Source organism: Peromyscus leucopus, chromosome 7 (assembly GCF_004664715.2).
Source record: "Peromyscus leucopus breed LL Stock chromosome 7, UCI_PerLeu_2.1, whole genome shotgun sequence".
Lineage (NCBI taxonomy): Eukaryota > Metazoa > Chordata > Mammalia > Rodentia > Cricetidae > Peromyscus > Peromyscus leucopus.
In genome coordinates, this window is record NC_051069.1 from 55440483 (window position 1) to 55461855 (window position 21373).

Genomic DNA, 21373 nt, shown 5'->3' on the forward strand with positions numbered 1-21373 from the left:
GCTCATTTTGGTATCCTAAGCACCCAGGCCAGCACCTTGTATGCACTATGTCCTCAGTCTGTTCTTGGAAGTGGACAGAATGGCCTTCGAGGTCATCCAGGACTGAATAGAGACACGCATGTGACGTGCTGGAGGTTCTTGGAGCAGTGTGCATGCTGATATGTGAAAAGACAGAGGCTTCCACTGGTCCTCATACAAAGTGACCTTGTCTCTTCAGGGGCTTGTCCTCCTGTGTGGACACAATTGTATATGGCTATGGACTTTCTCTTGGCTTAAGGAATCTGTCTCAATCTCAGGAGAAGCATGGTCTGTCGTTGAACAGAAGAGGAATGTGGGGAATTCTGGCTAAGGGGAGTATAGATTTTATAGCAAAGGTTAAGCAACTAGAGAGAGAACAGAGAACATTCAGGTGAACTCTTCTGGGGACAGTTATCTGGTACCAAAAACTCTGCCAGGTATGGCTAGCCTGTGGCCAGTATGGCTATAAATGTGTCCTAACACAAAAACATAAACTCACTTAAAACATTTTCAATAGTTTGCTAACTTGATTGCACTATCCTCAAGTGTGAATTTTGTAGGTGGAAAGACCATATTCATCAAGGTGATCCGTCACAGATTCCCAGATTCTCTCAGACTAGGCCAACTGGCCACTCTGTCTGTCCCGGGACGCTGTGGTTAGGGTGGTCCTGGTCTGGGTCGCAAGTCCCATCTGATGATGTGTAGGGAGTAAGATGTGCTCACCGGGGAGGCTGTGTCACCTGCTCTGCCACTGGCCCCATCTAAAACACACAGGGCGAGAACAGGCATATGTGTCCTCAGGCCAGAGAGTGGAGGGTGGGGCTAGGCAGGCAGAACCGCAGACCTCCGGAGAACCGCAGACCTCCGGAGCAGCCTTTCCTTCTTCTAGGTCTCTGTGACTCTTCCCTAAAGCTCCCTGAAAGTAAGTTCAGCGGGAGCTTATTTTAGGCATCACCGTGCGCAGAAAACTTCTCCTCACCTCTTCCACTCAGTGCACAATCTCTGTTCTCACAAGTCTCCCTCCCCAAATGGAGCTCCTACAAGGCAGGGGCCGTCTGCCCTCTGAATCCTGAGTACTGGGGCCAAGGTGTGTCACAAGTGGTGTGTGATGATGAATGAATGCACGAACACTTCAGGGCTGTGTCCCAGGCCGACCTTGACCTCTTGCACCCACAAAACATCTGCACTTAGAAACGCTAGTTTGGGACAAAACCTGTGCTGTTTGGGGCCAGTGCTGCTGGGCCGGAGTTCCAGGTCGCTCATACAGACTGAGTGTGACGTGACTTCGCCTTCCCTGGAGAAGCTGCCATGGCCCTGACAAGTGGCCTCAGCAGTGCTCCCAAGCGCTAAGGATGGAGTCCCCAGGAGGCTCCTGTCATCCAGTGCGGGGATCCTCGTTCCCTTCCCCCTTCCTCTCTCCTCACGGCCTCTTGGCCCCTCATTATGTTCTTCCCTTTACCTCTCTCCTCTAAAACCCCTACACCACCGCCATAGGCGGAATCTTTAAAACTCGATTTCCACAGCACTCATACGGTGAAAACCCCAGGGAGTCGTCAGTGCTTCCCAGGTCAGTTGTAAGTTCTTTAGAGCGGAAGTGAGCTTTTCATCTCTGTCCACCCTGAAACACATGCAGCCAGGTGGTTTGGACCCACCTCCCACTGCCCGCTTGAACTTCTCATTGCTTGCTCCGTCCACAGCCTGTGGCGACCTTCTCACGTTTTCTTTCCTCATAAGCATGCTCTTCTTTGAAGTCTCCGTATTTCTAGAAGAGTTTTGCCCGAGCTCTCAGACCTCATCAGAGAAGTTCTGTTGTGCACCGCGGGCAGTTAATGGGGAAACTCACAAGTGATCAAATGTAGAGTGTCTGTGGAGTACTCAGCCAAAATAGGGTATCTGCATCATCCCTACACACACACACACACACACACACACACACACACACACACACACACACACATATACACACAGACACACACACTCAGACACACACAGACACACATAGACACACACATATACATACACAGATACACACAGACACACAGACACACACACACACACACACACACACACGCAGACACATACAGAGACACACACACAGCTCAGGAAACATCACGGGGGAGGGCATGAGAAGACTGCGAGCCACAGGTCAGGAATTCCAGTGTTGAACTGTCTCCTGGGTATAGCAGAAGTGCCAACTCTAAAGTCACAGCAGTTGTGGTCGCCTGTCTAAGACTCGCACAAGATCAAGCCAGTTAACACCCCCCCACACGTGAAGCAGGAAAGGCTCCTGAGCCCTCCCCTGAATGGAGGCTCTGGTGACAGGGAATGAGAGGGAGGGAGGGAGAAACAGTTTTTCTTTAGGGGTTGTGGCCTCAGGTAGTCAGCCATGCTCCAGGGGATGGTCCCAGACCCAGGGGTATACTGGCAGCATAAAATGGATCTGGAAAGTCATAACCTTTTTTTAAAGAGGACATGAATTTGGGAAGTGGAATGGGGGAGGTAGAGCTGGATCTGGGAGGAGTTAGGACGAGTGGGGGTGAATATGATCCAAATACATCAAATGCACACATGAAATTCTCAAAGAATTGATGAAAACATCATATTAAAAGGAAAGGCTGTGCCTGTGTTTGTTTTTATCAACCACTCAGTTAACACTGGGCTCCCACTGCTTCGTCCAGTACTTCATTTCCCAGTTAGAATCCCTCCGCACCACAAAGCGCTGGGCACACATCCAGGGCACAGTACGTGAGAGCTGAGGGAAAACTGCGGGGAGGGACTGGGGAAATGGCTCATCAGTAAGTCCTTACCGCAGGGGTGGGCTGTGCTGGGAGGGGAGGCTGGCAGATCACCGGGACTCACTGTCTACCAGCCTGTTTGAATCACCAAGGTTTAGATAACAGCATGAGACCCTGTCTCAAAAAACAGTGGATAGTGACTGAGGAAGGTACCTGAGGCTTGACCCAGGTCTTCATACAAATGTGCACATATGTGTACACAGACCAGCACACACATGTACACCTGAGCACACTACACAGACACACAAATAAATAAAAGCAAATAAATAAAAACTGGAGGAGATCCTGTGGCCTGGAAGGGGTGAGTGAGACTTCAGAATGCTTTGGTTTTTTTTCAGTTTGGCTATGGGTACTGTTTATGTCTTTTGACTTGTCAATCAACCGAACCTCATTTCCACACTGGCAAAGTAAACATAACCTTGCTGAGTCTACAGAGGTCAGTGATTACGTGAACACCACATTAGAACTGGGCACAAGCATTCGATGACCCTTGAAGGACAAACTGTGCAGAGTTCTCCTTGAACTGCAACTTAAACATTCTCCTTCTCCCTTCCAGACTTGCAACCCTATTTCTTGAACGAGGGCCTAACAGGATAGGCGGCATCTACAAGAAGGCAGTTTATAGACACTTCACAGACGGCAGCTACTCCACGGAGATCCCCAAGCCCCCCTGGCTGGGGTTCCTGGGTCCCATCCTGAGGGCAGAAGTGGGCGACGTGATTGTTATCCACCTGAAGAACTTCGCTTCCAGACCTTACTCTTTGCATCCTCATGGTGTTTTCTACAACAAGGATTCAGAAGGTGATTCTTCCTTTGAAGTGCTATCCTGATTAGTCTTATTAAATAAAAAACCAGAGTCAGACATTGAGGGTGAAAGCTGAAAGATCAGAGAAGCAGAGCAGCAGTCACTAGAGACTTTTTACCTCTACAAAATCTCAGACCAAATGAGGCTGAGATTCTGTCTCCACCTCCTGAGTGCTGGGATTAAAGATGTGTGCCACCACTGCCTGGCTTCTATGGTTAACTAGTAGCTAGCTCCACTCCCTGATCTCCAGGCAAGCTTTATTTGTTAGAACACAAACAAAATACCATACAACATTTTCCCCTTTTTGTTTAAATAAAAAGTGAAGGTTTTAACTAACATAGAAAAACTATATACAATAATACAATAACTATATACAAATATATAAGGTAATAATTACACTAATAATGTCTAGTCCATTAGCATTTGACAAATTCAAAGAAAATACTCCATAATCTATCCTATCTTAGAGTCCAAAGTGTTGTACCTAATTCACTTTCTATCCTAACTTGCATTACCAACCCAAAACTATCTTTTTATGTCTCTCAACCTTATATACTTTACATCTCTTTAGTGAGTTTCTTTTCTAAGTCTGGTAACAAGAAAAACTATAACTATAACTATCTAGTCTTCAACTCCATCAGAGACCTAAGAAGGAAAAAGTATTACCTGTGTAAACAGCAAGTGTAGAGCGAACAACTTCCAAAATTAAAAAATGACAGAAACAGCTGGCTACCTGGACAGTCACCCAAGGTTCCTCTGAAATGTTGGAGCATCACTCTTTGGTTTACAGGCCTAGAATATCTGATAGATTTATCTGTGAAGCAGGATTTTTAAAGGACTATTCTGCTTTGTCTTGGCAAAGTTTGGCAGTCACTTTCTTTTGTGTCCTGCTTGTCCAATTTGGACAGCATACTGTCAGCAGTCAAGGCAAGGGCACTTTCTTGCCCAGTGGCTAACTTTTTCCACAAGGAAAGTAAACTCTATATGGAGTTTCTTAGTGCCCATTATCTTCTCTGAAGTAGATTGGTGCTGCCAGGAGCAGACATGTCTCATTGTCAAACAAACAAACAAACAAACAACTAGGCTGGAGAGATGGCTCAGAGGTTAAGAGCACTGGCTAGTCTTCCAGAGGTCCTGAGTTCAATTCCCAGCAACCACATGGTGGCTCACAACCATCTGTAATGAGATCTGGTGCCCTCTTCTGGTATGCAGACATATATGCAGGCAGAACACTACACATAATAAATAATAAAATCTTAAAAAATACTTACATTATTAAAACATCTTAAATACCATATTCTATAGATCTCTGGAGTATTTGAAGACCACTTGTCTATATAAAATATATCTCTGACCTTGAAAGCATACCTAACATGGCTACAAGTTTGATTGTAATAGATAACTAACTACTAACCTGAATTTATTATCCTAAATAGTTTGTAATAATAACTTTCAATGACTAGAAATTTACATTATATTGTTAAATGAGCTGTCTAGGTACAAAACCTTTAACAAGAGTAAAAATGTATGTACCATATGTTCTAAAACAATAACCTTAAATTTGTATCAATATACAAAAATCCATATCAATGTAAAATATTTAAAACTAGTAGTTTCTTTTTTGGTTTAAAAGTAGATTCAATTATCTACCTTTTATCATATCATTTCTATAACATAAATATAGTATAACAAAAATAACCTCAAATTTGTATCAATATACAAAAATCCAAGTCAATATAAATTATTTAAAAGTAGGAGTTGCTTTTTAAAAGTCGATTCAACAATCTACCTTTTAATCCTATTTCTATATCCCCCTTTTCCTTTTTAGAACTGCATCCCTGAATCTAGTCTCCTTTGTTCAGCTTTTTCCCTGACCATTACCAATAACAACTTATAACCAACCCCCCTAAATGATGACAAATATCCATAACCCACTGGATGACCAAAACCCACCTATTTCACCTCTTTGGGAATGTGAACATTGTGTTCCTAAATTTACTTTCTGCTGTCTGGGGATGATGACATCTTTATGGGACCCTGAAAATAACTGGAATAATAATTGTCAAGTCCTGGGAGAGCTAACTGTATCATTTGTTTCCAGTCTCTGTGTTATGTGGAAGTGCAGGGCTTGTCTCAAGTCCTGGATAGAGTAATTTGTGAGGCTGGATCATCTCAGCCAGCCACCTTGAAATTGTCCTGAGCAGTTTGTAGTTCAAAGCCAATCTTTAGGTGGTGTTTGTCAGCTTAGTGGCATTACCAGGTGAAATCATTGTTGTGGGACCTCATCATCTTTTTGAAGACTTCAGTGATCAAAATAGGCCAGATTATTCCTCTTCTTCATAATTTTTTCTAGGTAGTTCTCCCTTGTTTGTATGCTTATTTGTCTAAAGGTCTTTAAATTCCTCAAGATGGTTATTTTTATTTTTCTGGAAAGACATAAACAAAACCCTGCCTCAACCCTAACTTTGGGGAGGTTCCCTTTTGGAAGTTATATCTGATTGAATGAAAAGAATTTGTTGGTCTTATAAATTAATTTGGAGTGAATGGTCACACTGGTTGATAAACTATCGTCTCTTCCAATCAAGAGGTCTCTCTTGTTCAAATCTAATCTTTATAATATTTGCTTTACGATTTCTCCTGAAATTTTTGTTTTATCTTCTAAAGCTGTTCTGTCACCCAGAGCAGTATCATTTTTTACAATAGGCATTAATTAGGTTCTTTAATTGCTCTTGGAAGGAGTTTTCCCCATGGAGAATGACTGAACCAAATTTGACATGGGGGCCTGCAAGAGGCCTTCTAAGGCATTTCCCAACGGCAAAGGGTTACTTTGTCTGTCCCTTGTTGATCTGCACTAATTGGTCCAATGTCTGCCTTTGCCACACTGTCTACACACTCCAGAAGGGAGGAGCTTTCTGTTTGATTATTCCTAGAAAAAACATTGTTTCTAGGAATGTCCGATACTTAGCAGTTGCTCCAACACCAGCAGGGCTAGCTGCTTTCACTCAGTTTCCAGAGCACTGAAACAAGTTTGTTTTTCTTTGATCGTTGTTACCTCCAACCTCCCCACCCTACCCCCATCCTGGGAATAAAGGAGCCCTTGCGCACTTGAGACTAAGCATTCCAGCAGCTCCCTGCATCTCCAGCCTTAGAGTCCTCTGGATTTGCTGACATCCTAGCTGTCAATCCTTGATCAATTTTCATCTTGGTTCTATGAACAAGCTTCGTAGTCTTAAGGTCTCAGCTTAATGCTGCTTAATACTCACTGTGAACCAGACACTGCTGGGTGGATCGTAGGGCTGCAACAACGACTAACCACACAGTCAGCACCTCTAAGACACTCTTTCAGGGAAAGAATAGAGAAAGGAGCTTTGAAGATGATCAGTGCTTGGACCAGCATCACTTTCCTACTACGTTTTCCACATTTAATTTTGGATCCCAAATGATATTCTTCCTCTTGAAAACAGGCACCAAGAATTTTTGTGGGGTCCTGGCCCCTCATTTCAGTGACAGCCACCAGAAATTGCCCACTGGAACAAAGCTCACACAGTGAATCAAAGAATTGTGATTCATACCTGTATGTGTTGTATAATCAAAGCGAGAGCAGGGATCCCAGCTGAAGCTTCAAGACAAGTCCCACACCTATCAGTTCTCTTCACATCGGCTCCTGTGTCTGTCCATATGGAAACCCTGTCTTACTTACAAGGCTTCAGATAATGACACCACCAGACCAGTGGTGTGGACATGTGTTGAGCAGCCCTCATAGCAGGCACTGGTGTAGCTCCTGTGGGTACAATAATGAGTGAAAATAAACCCTAATCTATGGCTCTTATAGTCTCACATGAAAGCTGTAAATAAATCAAGTGGTTACATGCTGTATGTGCCATTTATACATATATTTTAAAATGAGCAATGTTAGGACTAAATAATAGGCAATGTTTTTGAATGGTTACCATGTGTCAGGCAAGTGACAGGCTCTTTTAGATGTTCCGTCAACAAGCCTCTATGACTTTATGTGGTAGGTATTTACTTTTCATTATTTTACAGTCTGAAATTCTTTTTAATAAGGAGTTTGCTGGATCATCTAGCTGAGATATGATAGAGAGGGCTTGATTCTAGGCTGTCTAATTCCCGTGGCTTTGCCGCCTTCTCTCTGAATGCTTTAGAGAACTGGCCTAGTTCCAGGGGTTCAGGGCTTCATCTCTGCACTTGAGAAAGGTTGTGGGATGACTAAGTAGGGAACAGTAGCATTGGAATTGAGATTGAAAAGATAACGCTCACCACAGAGACAAAGACACGGGAAAGCCGATAGGAAGTGACTGCTGAAGCACACATAACAGAGGGTGACAGCTTGGGTGAGTGCTGAGATGGTGGGGGCAGCAGAGGGCTCTGTGTGCTTCAGGGAAGAGGAGGGCTTTGCTGGAGACCTGTGGCTGAAAGCTGGTGGTGCCTTCCGAGGAGGCTGAAGAGCAGGCGTGGCCGCTGACGCACCCTGGGAAAGGCTGTTTGAGGAAATTTACATCAGAAATGTCACACAGGAGGTGTCAGTACAAAGTGCAGAGGTCTTAAAGCAGAGGTGACTGATTAGTGGCCAGGTGGATGGCAGGGAGGGCAACTGTCATGCCCAGCGGCTGTGCTGGGCTTAGGAGAGTGGAGCCAGCACTGTATTCTGAGGAGCTCTCATGATGAATGGCAGATAGAGATGAAAGAGCTATAGTTGACTAAAGAGAAAGCCCAGGAAGATGATGAGTCTTCCAGAGGCCTCTAAGGTGGGAGGGAGCCAACACCATCAAAGCTGCCCTTGAAGGGAAACCAGAGGGACTCTTTAAAATGACTCCAGGAATTAGTGGTTGAGAATAGCTTTCCAGATTATTTTCTTTACTTTATTCCTTTGTAAAATTAAATCCTCATCAGGTTAAAAGTAGTAACTCACAGTGGTTTAACTTTGAATAAAAACAGCCTTGTCAAAAATACCCTTAACTCCTATTGAAAGATGATGCAAAACTCATCTTCAAAAGAAAGGATGTTTTTGCATCTATTCTTGAGAACACTGAAAATGTAATGTATTATGTCGCTGAATAATGTCCGTATTATGTAATGTAAGACCACCTCTTACATGATTTTTTCTCAGAACCTCTTACTAGCAATTGGTAAGTTCCCTTTATGGAAAAAGAAATAGTATAACTTATTTATATTCTCTAATATACACCAAGTCTATATCTAATAGTATAACCCAAATACAACCTTATTCCTGACAAGATCTAACTAACTGAATTTATTTCTTGCTTTTTAAAGAAAAATTTCTCTGGTTCTATCAACAGATATTTAGGTATTTCTAGATTTTTAAAAAAAATCTTTAAGTATTGTGTAGCATACAATTAATTTCAACACTAAAACTTATTGAAAGTTGATATCAAAAAGAAATTTAGTTGAATGAATAAGTATAAAAGAGGTTCACAGACTCTTCTCAATAATTTTGGTAGAAAGTCAGACATAAATTCACTCAAATCTGACTCACTCATGTGGGAAAAGTGCTTATGAAATAGTACTTTAGTACGTACTAGGTCAGGTTACACTGAAGACAAATGTCTGGATGGAGATGTAGCTCAGTGGTAGAGCACTTGCTTGGCATGCGTCAGGTCCCAAGTTCCGTCCTCAGGACCACTGTACTTGGTATACAGTAGGCTTAACTATTGTTTTCTTCTGGCATCCTTCACCAAATATCAAATTATAATTTTATGGTAAAATGTGTTAAGGAAATAACACTAGGTTTGGATCCTGTCTCTTTTTAGGCTTTCTGTCTTATCTGAATTTGACTTGTAATATGAATACCATTCATTACTATGTGGTCTATATCCAATTCATGTTGGTGAATGAGCAAATGGGTGTGTGAGTGATGGGGATAGACCTGGAGCATGTCCATGTCCATCCCACCCTCTGTCCCTAACAGTCCTTCCTGCTTTTCAGTAATAGGGAAAGCTCTCCTGGTCTTTCAGGTTCCTTGAGTCCCACCTCCATTATGAAGCAGATCCATTATCATCTGATGATGATAACATGCTCAGATTGGTCACTTGCTTTCTGCATGCATTTTCACACTGTTTCATGCAATAGACTTTCCTTAACTGAAAAATTCCATGCAGGAATCTTAGCTTTAAAATGTAGCTCAGAGCAGCTCTACACACCTTAACGACTGTGCTGTTGACATTCCTAGGTCTCTACTTGTGTATTCTGATCCAAAATTACGTTCTTCACACTACTTTGCTTTATTTTCCAGCTGTCCATGTGTCCATAATACAAACCCCAGTCTGTCCTACAAGATGGAAGCCTTTGGAAGCCAGGAGAAGTCCTAACCCCCCTTTCTCATCTCTTGTGATATATACATGGGGGATGAATTTGTAATAAGTCCCCAAGTAGTGCTCATTATTTTCTTCACTGCTTGTCTGTCTTGTCTCAAGACTATGGCCAAGTGAGGAGAACTGAACTCCTTTGGACTGGTACAGCAGGAGCATCAGCATCTTTATTAGGAAGACTGTGGTTCTGGGAGAAGCAATCTGTATGCATTTCCTCGCTGGGTTCTCCTGACTTTGCAGAGGTATTCTGGCTTTGCCAGTGAAAACCAGGGCACAAAGAACTCAGCAGGCTTCACCTCACATTTCACAGCAGATACATTTAAACCCATTCACATTTGATTGGAAAGTTCTGCTCTCTCCATTGTAGCATGAAGTCTCTGGGTTTTAACAGCATCTTTTCTTTTGGGTGAAAGGAGCCTTGTACCCAGATGGGACATCTGGAAAGAACAAGGATGACGACATGGTCCCCCCTGGCCAAAACTACACCTATGTCTGGCCAGTGAGAGAAGAATATGCACCCGCCCCAGCAGATGCCAACTGCCTGACCTGGGTGTACCACTCACACATTGATGCCCCGAAGGATATCTGTTCTGGGCTGATTGGACCCCTACTGGTGTGTAAGGAAGGTAGGCAGTCTCTCCACCCCCAAAACATCTGTGCATGAATGGGGAGGGTATTGAAAGTGTGCATAAGATTCAGGTCTTGCTTCGTTACCTTCCTTGTTTCAAATAGGATGTGAGTCTTCCACTAATCCTCCTGTAGACAGCATGGAAGGTCAAGCTGACACTGTAGCAGAACAGACAATTCAGACACTCTTCACAAATCATGGCAGAGTCCTGAAATTCAGATATATTGTTTAATAAAAATAAAATTCCATAAGACTACATGGAGGAGGGTGAACAATGCAGAGACTGCCCAGCTGTGCTGTCTATAGTTGCTCCTCGGGAAGTGGCCAGGCCTCCAAGTCCTCATTGCTCAAGACTTCTGCCTTTTGACTTTTCTACAGTTCTGTCATTTGCAACAGAGCGGGCTCCTGCTTGTGTGTTGTAGGATGTGGGTTATTCTGACTTTTCCCTGTCAAGCCTACTGAAGGCTGTTGGCAGGAGAGACCCTTCACTTGGGTTAGTTTACCTCTGACTGCCTTCTCTTCACTCTCTCGGTGTTCCTGAAAGGTGTACTGAACAGATACTCAGGGACAAGGATTGATGTAGATCGAGAGTTTGTTATCATGTTCACCCTTGTGGATGAGAACCAGAGCTGGTACCTGGATGAAAACATCAGGCATTTCTGCACTGACCCGAATTCCGTTGACAAAAGTGATGCTGTTTTCCAGAGGAGCAATAAGATGCATGGTGAGTGTGTGCCTTGCTCTCAGAGAAGCAAGACGTGGAAACCCTGGACCTTATTCTGCAAGAGGTGCAGATTCAGAAGACAGTGGTTTGAAAGTGACATAAGATACAATACACCTGGAATCCCAATCATCTGAGACAGGGCAAGGCTGTGTATGCAAGCTACATTGAGTAGGATGGACAAGACAGTGGCAGAGAAAACAGAAGGGAAACATTATCATCAGGAAGGGACTGGGTACTGATGTAAGCCCAGAGGATGGATGGATTTAGACAGCCAGAAGGGAGAATAAAATCTCACCACATAACAACTTTCTGCTTATCCAGCAACTACCTTCCAAGTCTTTGCCAAATTCCCAGAACTATGTTGTACATGGAGTTTAAAGGCATGCTTGTGAATTGGTTGTCTCCTGGGTATTCTTTAAATCATCAAGATTTGGTCTCCTCCTGGGCATTCTTTAAATCATCAAAATTTAGTGAGCACTCACTATACACCTTGTGTTCACTATGAACCTTGTGTTCATGCAATTGTAGAAATCATAAAAGAAAGAGAAGGAGCTGCAGCATGTGATGCTGGCAGAGTCTAAGGTCAAGACCATCAATGACAGACTGAGGTCAGGGGGTAATCTTTACCAGAGAGCTGCTGAGAGAGCCTGAGCAAGAAAGAAAGCCCACAGTCAATGCATTTCCACTTGGCTGCCTTTGCTTCTAACACACAGGCCGTCAGGACCATCAGTCAGAACACACACCATCTCTTGTATAACATGCCCTCCATCTTCTCTCTGGTGATGTTTCATCAATCTTGTATGTAGTGGTACTTGGCAAGTGTTTTAGGAGGGAAGGGAAGGACAGGAAACAAAGAAAACGAGAAAGAGTGGGGTGAACAGGAACTGAGTGGAAATCATTGCTGGGACCAGTTTTATCTCTGCTCTTCAGAACATGGAGATGAGACCCCAAACACTGCAGAAAACCAGAAAGTTCAAGACTCAGCTACCCATGCAACCTCCTGCCATTCAGGACTTATTCTTTTGTAGTGAAATGCATCCCACAAAGAAATAAATTGTGTAAGCAGAATTAACTTACTTTTAGAATAAAAGGCAGTGTGTGTGCAGAAGTAGGAGTTTGCACATAGTCAGCCCTAGCAAAGGAGATACACCAATTATAGAAGAGATAACTTGACAAGAAACTTATCTATAAAAGGTGTTAAATCAATAAAAGGTTTATTGATCAATTAATGTAAATTCACTACAATGACTTAGAATAAACAGGGCTGTCTGAGTCATTACCATATTAAGAACAATAGCATTTTTTAAAAAGTATATATGTATTTTGCCTGCATGTATGTCTGTGCCTGGCACCTGAGGAGGCCAGAAGGAGGTACTGGATCCCCTGGAACTGAAGTGACTCACAACTGTGGGTATTGGGAATGACATTGGGTTTTCTACAAGAATAGCATTGTCTCCTAAATGCTGAACCATTTCTCTAGCCCCCCAATACTACTTTAACTTATTATTTGAAATTTTCATAAACATATACAATGCATCTTGATCATACCTACCCTACTCTCTGCTCTAAGGACCTCTGTCACATCTCTGTCCCAACCTCATATCTTCATTTTACGTATTTATTTATTTATTTATTTATTTATTTATTTATTTATTTATTTATTTATTTATTTATTTATTTATTTATTTATTTTTAATCTTCTGAGTCAAATTAATACTGTCCATATGTGCCTCAGCATGCCATGACCACTCACTGGGCCACTGGCAACCTATCAATGCTATACTCCCAAAGAAAAGTGACTTTTTCTCCCTCAGCATCCATCAATTGTGAGTTACACTTCAGACACTCCCGAGTCCCTACCCTTATCTATGCTGGACTTTTTAACTGACTTAATCTGGTACAGGTAACCACAGATGCTGAGTTCATGAGCACTACAGCCACATCATGTCAAAACGCCAGCATGTCACAGCTCCCCTTCCCATTCTGTCACTCTTAAGTTCTCTCCACCCCCTCCATCACAACGTTTCCTGAGCCTTTCAGGGGAGGTTGATAAGATGTCCCATTTAGGGCTGAGCACTCAGAGCCGCTTGTTCTCAGCACTTTGAGTGGTGAGACTCTTTCAAATTGGAGATTGCCACAGGAAAACATTGTAGCAATGGCCCACACTGATTGTCCAGCCTTGCTGGTGAGTATGTTGCCAAGGCTTCGGTCTTGCTCGCATCTGCAGAGGAGTGTCTTCCACTGGTGTGTTTGTGTTTGCAGCCCTCAATGGATTCCTTTTCGGAAACTTCCCTGAGCCTGAGATGTGTGTTGGTGAATCTGTGTCCTGGCACCTGTTTGGGATGGGGAATGAGATAGACATCCATTCCATCTATTTTTATGGTAACACCTTCATCACCAGAGGGCACCGGGCAGATGTTGTCAACCTGTTCCCAGCCACCTTCCTCACAACAGAAATGATAGTGGAGAATCCAGGGAAATGGATGATAACCTGCCAAGTCAGTGACCATCTGCAAGGTAAGACAGATAGAGACTGTGGAGAGGCTTGTCATTGTGCTCTGAAGTAGATTCCCACATGCATTGCATCTACTTAACTACTTAGCATCTGCAGGACACAGTGTGCATTTGTTTAGCATCCTCTACAGATGTTATTAATGGTGTTCTTAAGAATAATCTGAAACCTTAAAGAAATTTAGGAGCTAGCAGTTAGACATTTACAAAGTACACAGAGTGTGCAACATTAATTCCCCATGGGTGTGCCTGTAGATCAGTCTATGGGACTTCTGAGGAGTGAACTCCTAAGCTGAGCTCCTGTGTGAGGGGAGGAAATGGATAGATGAAGGGAGGAAAGACCACACCCACTGAAAGTGCACATATTCTCTTCCAGTGACTGGAAATAGATACAGAAAAGCCCTGACAGAGATCAGGACTCATCCCCACCCAACCCTTGAGTTTCCTTCTGATTATTGTTAGTGCTGTGTCAGCTCAGCTCAGCTCTGAACTGCTGTTAGAACATTCTTTATATTGAGACAAAAATCCATTGGCTCACACTGTTCTGTGCTCAGGGTAGGTAGATTTAAAAAGAAAAAGTTGGCTTATGTGCCTGTCTTGGTCTTGGTTCCTTGAAACAACCCAAAGTACATCTTCACTTGACATAAGATTTGTGACAAAGAGTGATGAGAGGGACCAGGAAGGCAGATCGACCCTGCAGGAAAGGATTTAAATGGCCAAGCTGAGAAGGTGACAGGCTGTCTGCATGGAGATGTGATATCCACACCTTCAGGCACTCTAGTGCTGTGCTGTGGTCAATACAGTGGATTGGAATAATCAACATGCACATGCAGAACTACCGTGTGTGTGTGTGTGTGTGTGTGTGTGTGTGTGTGTGTGTGTGTGTGTGCATGCACATGTGGGGGGACTCTGGCCACTGTGCCAGCCAAGGAGCAGTAGCAGAGTTACGCTGCACAAAGGATCTGTTGGTGAAAACAGGAAGAGAAAAAAGATGCCAGTGATATAAACTTAGAAGAATAATGTCTGGTTAAATGTGGATGCTACTACTACAGGTGGATGCTAATAGTTAGAGTCCTGACATTCGGGTGATGTTGATAACACTTTCTTGGTTCCATTACCCTTCTGTAGCTAGTCCTGGTGTCAGTCAGCTGGGTTATTTCAACTAAACACAACCCAGTTAATATGTTCTGGAAAGTTCTGGAAACATAGTATGGAAAGACCAGATGAATAAGACAGGTTCCTATTCTTTTAAAAATTCTTTTTAGGTTTATTTATCTTATTTTTATGTATATGTGTGTTTGCCTGCATGTATGTCTATGTACCATGTGTGTATCTGGTGCCCACAGAGGCCAGAAGGAGTGGCCATATCCTCTGGAATAGGTGTTAAGGATGGCTGTCAGCCACCATGTTGGCATTGGGAATTGAGCCTGGATCCTCTGCAAGAGCAGTTAGTGCACTTAACTGCTAAGCTACCTCTCCAGTCCCCAGGTTTCTAGTCTTAACGTTGCACACGTTTTTAAGTTTGGGAAGAAACTTTCTGATGTATGAATTCCAAATTTAGATTTAAACTAAGATAACAACAGCCATTTGAAGCTAATATGGCTGCTTGATCTAGCTAGTAGTTGTAACCATAAATGAGTATTTATACATGACCAATATAAAATATTTCTTGAATTGCCCATACCCTCAGAAAACATTATTATAAAACTACAAATTTATGCAAATGTATTTTTTAAAAGATTGATTCATATTTTATGTGTATGATGTTTGTCTGCCTATATGTATGTGACTCATGCATAAAGTGCTCATGGGGGCCGGAAAAGGGAGTTGGGTTCCTTGCAACGGGAGTTATAGACAGTTGTGAGCTACCAGGTGGGTGCTGGGAACCAAACCTGGGTCTGCTGCAAGAGCAGCAAGTACTCTTAACTACCAAGCCATCTCTTCGGTCCCTGTAGTTGGATTTTGAAAGCCAACAATCCCATCGAGAGATAGCTCTGAACTTTATGAGACAAAGCTGATGTAGTCCACCTCTCTGCAGCCCACTCTCCTACTCATCGATATTTGCAGTAGTGTTTCCATGTGAGCGAGCACAGAGGGACTTTATCAACGTTGGTGCCTCCAGTGTCACAGACCACACTGGCTTCACCAATGCTCCTCTACTGCTTACTGCTTCCGCTTGGTCTCCTTTCTGTTGGAACAATTTACAGATTCCTTTTCTTAAACTCCTCGATTAGGAATTCTTGGATCAGAATTGGATTTTTTTTAAGCGTCAGACACACACTGCTTGATTCCCTATCAGACATTGTTACTCATCTACCCACAGCATGTGAGCATGTTCATCCTCCATCTGCCTGACAACCCTGGGAATTAGGACTCGTAGATTGTATCAGTCCTATCAATGAACAATGGAGCTGCATAATTGCAATTAAGATAGAAACCTTTCCATTTGTTTACTGGTTGGTGTTATTTCTTTTCTGAACAACCCATTTCTGTCCCTATCCCATTTTCTATTGGAGATTTACTTTTTTAAATTTATGTTTAAAATGATTAACTTTTAATTTGTTAATATTTGTTGCATTTAAATATATTAAAACTCCCCTCCACACACACCATTTATCCTTTCTTGTTAACTTGGTTTGTTGTCCAATTTTCTGTATAAAAGTTTCAAATGCTGATGAAGTCAAATTTGTCTGTTTCCCTTGGGTGTTTTATCCACGCCTTGCCCTGTGTGTTTCCCTGTCTGCAGCTGGTATGCTGGGACAGTACAACGTGGGTAACTGCAGAAGTGATGCTCCCCACCCGAAGATGCAGGGTCAGCAGAGGCACTACTTCATAGCAGCTGAGAAAGTCCTTTGGGATTATGGTCCCCAAGGCTACGATAAGTTCACCGGATTTCCCTTGAATTCGTCTGGCAGGTAAGAACTCTGCTGGTGTTTCCAATTTCTCTCCAGAGAGGTGTTCAGTAGGCTTTTCCCTATGATCTACATCACTGTGTCTCTGATGGCAGACATCATGATGTCACAGCTTGCAGACTCCTTACTTTTCATTAAATTTTTTCATTCACTTTACATACTGACCACAGTTTTCCCTCCCTCCTCTCCTCCTGTTCCCTCTCCCCACCTCTTACCTACCCCCATCCAACTCCGCCTCTGATCAGAAAGGGGCAGGCTGCTGAGAAATAGGAGAGTGATTATTTGTGATTGTTGGTCAGATAGAAACTCTAGAAACATTCATTCACTCATTCACTAACTCTTCATTCATTCATTCAATTACTCATTTATTCATTCACTCACTCACAGATTTATGGACTCACTGATTCATTTTATCCATTCATAATTCACTCATTCATTTACTCACTCACAATTCATTCACTTATCTATTCATTATCCACTCATTAATTCATTCACTCATCAACTCATTCTCTTATTCATTAACTCATTCATTCATTTACTCACTCATTTCTTTATCAAACATTTCCTGAGACCCTCTTAAGTGCAAACAACAGTGGTCAGGGTCATTTGAGGCACTGCACTACAGAATAGAAGGCCTTTGCCCTTGTGGAACAGTATCAGAGAGGGAATAAGATGACTCTGGATGGAGATAAGCTGTTGAGGTCTAATGGGGTTCTTGTGTAAACTATACAGCCTCTCCTTCCTTTTCCTCCATGTCCAGTTAAATGCCATTGTTTTGAAACCTAAGTCTAGTGTTGCTTCTTAAGTGAAACCTCCCCCTCCCTAGTCTCTGGGCTTCCACAAGACATAGTATTTTTCAAGTTGATATAAAAATAATTTTATCTTACATGTATAGGTTTTTTGCCTATATATATGTTTGTTCAGCATGTGCAAGCCTGATGCCTGTGGAGGCCAGAAGAGGGCATCTGATCCCCTGAAAAAGATGCAAAATGAGGTTCCATGATGCATGCATTTGGGAGATGAATCTGGATATATTCTCAGATTCCCACATCTTTCCACAGTGACTCTGCGGTGTACTTCACACAAGCTGAAAACAGAATAGGAGGAAAGTACTGGAAGGCTCGGTACATGGAATATGTTGATGCCACTTTTAGTAGAAGAAAGATACCCTCTGAGACTGAAGCCCATCTTGGAATCCTTGGTACAGGACATGCATTCTGATGTTTTGAAGGGGAGCAGACATCTCTGCAGAATGACTTCTGCTCTGATTTATTTCTCCAATCTCTTTTCATCCTCTTCTCTGGCTTCCCAGGTCCAGTCATCAAGGCAGAGGTGGGTGACACCCTGCTGGTGACCTTTGCTAACAAAGCTGACAAGGTCTACAGCATTTTACCCCATGGTGTGTTCTATGACAAGGCGTCGGACGCAACTCCGAATGTAGATGGTGAGTCTCAACCCAGCTTATCAAGGAAGTAGGATGAGTGAGGAAAGGATTAAGAAAAAGACAGAGGTCCTGGGATGAGGACTCAGTGGGCAGAGTGCTTACTGTGCAAGCATGAAGGCCTGAGTTTGGATCCTGAGTATCCATGCAGAAGCTGGGAGCAGGACGGAGCATGTCCACACACCATCGTTGGTGTATGTGGGGTGTGTGTATAAAAAGCAGATCCCTGAAGCTCATTTGTAACATGAATTGCTAAATGGCCTTTTAATAAAAAACCTGAAGCCAGATATTGTGGTAAATGCTGAAAGATCAGAGAGACAAAGGAACAAACCACAGTCACCTCTTACCTCCAGGACTCCTCAGCCTGAAAAGGCTCTCCGCCAAAAAGGGCTTTTGCTGAAAAAGCTCTAGTTCCGGTCTTCTCACGCCTTATATAACTTTCTCTGCCCAGCCATCACTTCCTGAGATTAAAGGCGTGTGTGCTTCCCAAGCAAAGGCATGAGATCTCAAGTGCTGGGATTAAAGGTGTGTGCCACTACTACCTGGCTCTGATTATCTCCAAGACTGAGTCAATCTCCTGTAGTCCAGGGTGGCTTTGAACTCACAGATCTCTGCCTCCCGAGTGTTAGGATTAAAGGTGTGTGCTACCACTGCTTGGCGTCTATGTTTGATCTAGTGACTTGTTCTGTTCTCTGATCTTCAGGCAAATTTTATTAGAGTACACAGTATGTCACCACATTTCCCTCTTTTTGTCTAAAATAATAAAAGAAGGTTATAACTAATAAAAGAAAAACTATATACAATAAGTACAATAAGTATACACAATATATACAGTTAAGAATTAATTAACAGTGTCCAGTCCGTTAACATTTGACAAATTCAGAGAAAATACTTCATTATTTATCCTATTTTGGTGAGTCCAAAATGTTGTACCTAATTCACTTTCTATCCTAACTTGTATTACCAACCAAAAAATGTCTTTTGATGTCTCTCAACCCTATACACATTACACCTCTTTAGTTTCTTTTCTGAATTTATTAATAAAGAAAACTGTAACTATAACTATCTAGTCTTCAACTCCCTCAGAGTTGAATGCTCTCTGCACACACAAGGGGCAGTGGGAACTATCCTTGCATTGCTAATATTGCTCATGGGAAACTCCAGGTTTTTTGGTACACATGCCTACTCTACACTAGACATCATGTCTACCTGGGATAACTCCTTGTGATCTCAAATGAAGCCAGACCAGTGGGGAGGAAGGAAATAATATTACTTAAGTAAACAGAAGGTGCAAACAAGTGACTCCCCACCCCCCAGAAAATGTAAGAAATGTCAGAAACAGCTGGCTGCCAGAACAGTCACCCAAGACTCCTCTGCAATGTTGGGGCATCTGTCTTTGGCCTACAAGCCTAGTATATCTGACAGACTTATCGGTGAAGCAGGATTTTCTAAAGAGCTTTTCTACTTTGTCTTGGCAAAGTTCACAGTCCTTTCTTTTGTGTCCTGCTTGTCCATTTGGACAGAATACTGTCAGCAGTTGAGGCAAGGGCATTTTCTTGTCCAGTGGCTAATTTGCCTTCAATGCCTATCATCTTCTCTGAAATAGATTGGTACTGCCAAAAAATCTATGTTATCAAAACATCTTAAATGCCATATTTTGTAAATCTCTGAAGTGTTTGAAGATGACATGTCTATCTAAAATATATTGGTTTGACCTTGAAAACATACCTAACGTGACCTACAAGTTTGATTGAAATGACTACTTTCATTTCTTTATATCCTATTAGTTAGTAATAATAACTTTCAAGAACTAGAAAATTGCATTACATTGTTAAATGAATTGTATAGTTTCAATACCCTGAATAAGATTAAAAATATATGTACAGTATATTCTAACAAAAGTAATCTCAAATTTGCATCAATATACAAAATTTGTATACAATATACAAAATCCAATCCAATGCAAAATATTTAAAACTAGTAGTTGTTTCTTTAAAGTAGATTCAATAATCTACCTTTTTATTTTATCATATCTATATCCTCCCCTTCTTATTTTATTTTACAATACCATTCAGTTCTACATAACAGCCACAGATTCCCTTGTTCTCCCCCTTCCTGCCTCCCTCCCCTTCCCCCCAGCCCACTCCCCATTCCCACCTTCTCCAGGACAAAGCCTCCCCCGAGGACTGAGATCGACCTGATAGACTCAGTCCAGGCAGGTCCAGTCCCCTCCTCCCATATTGACCCAAGCGTCCCTGCATAAGTCCCAGGTTTCAAACAGCTAACTCATGCAATGAGCCCAGGACCTTGTACCACTGCCTAGATGCCTCCCAAACAGATCAAGCCAATCAACTGTCTCACCTATTCAGAGGGCCTGATCCAGTTGGGGGCCCCTCAGCCTTTGGTTCATAGTTCATGTGCTTCCATTTGTTTGGCTATTTGTCCCTGTGCTTTATCCAACTTTGGTTTCAACAATTCTCGCTCATATAAACCCTCCTCTTTCTCGCTAATTAGACTCCCGCGCTCCACCCAGGGCCTAACCGGGGATCTCTGCATCCAGATTCCTCAGTCCTTGGATGGGGTTTCTGGCACAACTATTAGGGTGTTTGGCCATCCCATCAGAGTATGTCAGTCCCGGCTGTCTCTCGACCATTGCCAGCAGTCTTTTGTGGGGGTATCTTTGTGTATATCTTTCCCTTCTTTTCAGAGTAGATTCAATAATCTACTCTTTACCCTATTATTTCTGTATCTCTTTTTTTAGAGTAGATTCAATAATCTACCTTTTATCTTATCATATCCATATCCTCTTTTTTTTTCTTTTCAGAGTAGATTCAGTGTATAAATCAGTGAGCTACATGTTCAGTGAGAGACCCTATCTCAAAAACTAAGGTGGAGCCGGGCGTGGTGGGACGCTTAATCCAGCACTTGACAGAGGCAGCATCTTTGTGATTCGAGCCAGCCTGGCTACCAAGTGATTCCAAAAGCCAAAGACACAGAGAAACCCTGTCTCGAAAAAACCAAAAAAAAAAAAAAAGTAGATGATAAAGATGTCAAAGTTGACCTCTGACCTCCAATGAATACACCCACACTGCATTCCCCCACATGAACAAGTACATCCACCATAAACACAAAAAGGAGACAGATTTGGCTCAAGTTCCTAGTCCCTTCTTTCCCCAGTTTCAATCGTGTGAA

General features: G+C 42.5%; 1 protein-coding gene across 1 annotated transcript in view; it reads left to right on the plus strand.

Annotated features, from left to right (window-relative positions):
- Nucleotides 1-21373, plus strand: part of Hephl1 (hephaestin like 1) — a 65586-nt gene that overhangs the window by 13681 nt on the left and 30532 nt on the right. The window contains exons 3-8 of the mRNA XM_037208224.1: nt 3370-3614; nt 10379-10591; nt 11138-11317; nt 13580-13834; nt 16575-16743; nt 17961-18184. Coding sequence (XP_037064119.1) covers nt 3370-3614; nt 10379-10591; nt 11138-11317; nt 13580-13834; nt 16575-16743; nt 17961-18184 — 1286 coding nt within the window. The remainder of the gene's footprint in view (nt 1-3369; nt 3615-10378; nt 10592-11137; nt 11318-13579; nt 13835-16574; nt 16744-17960; nt 18185-21373) is intronic.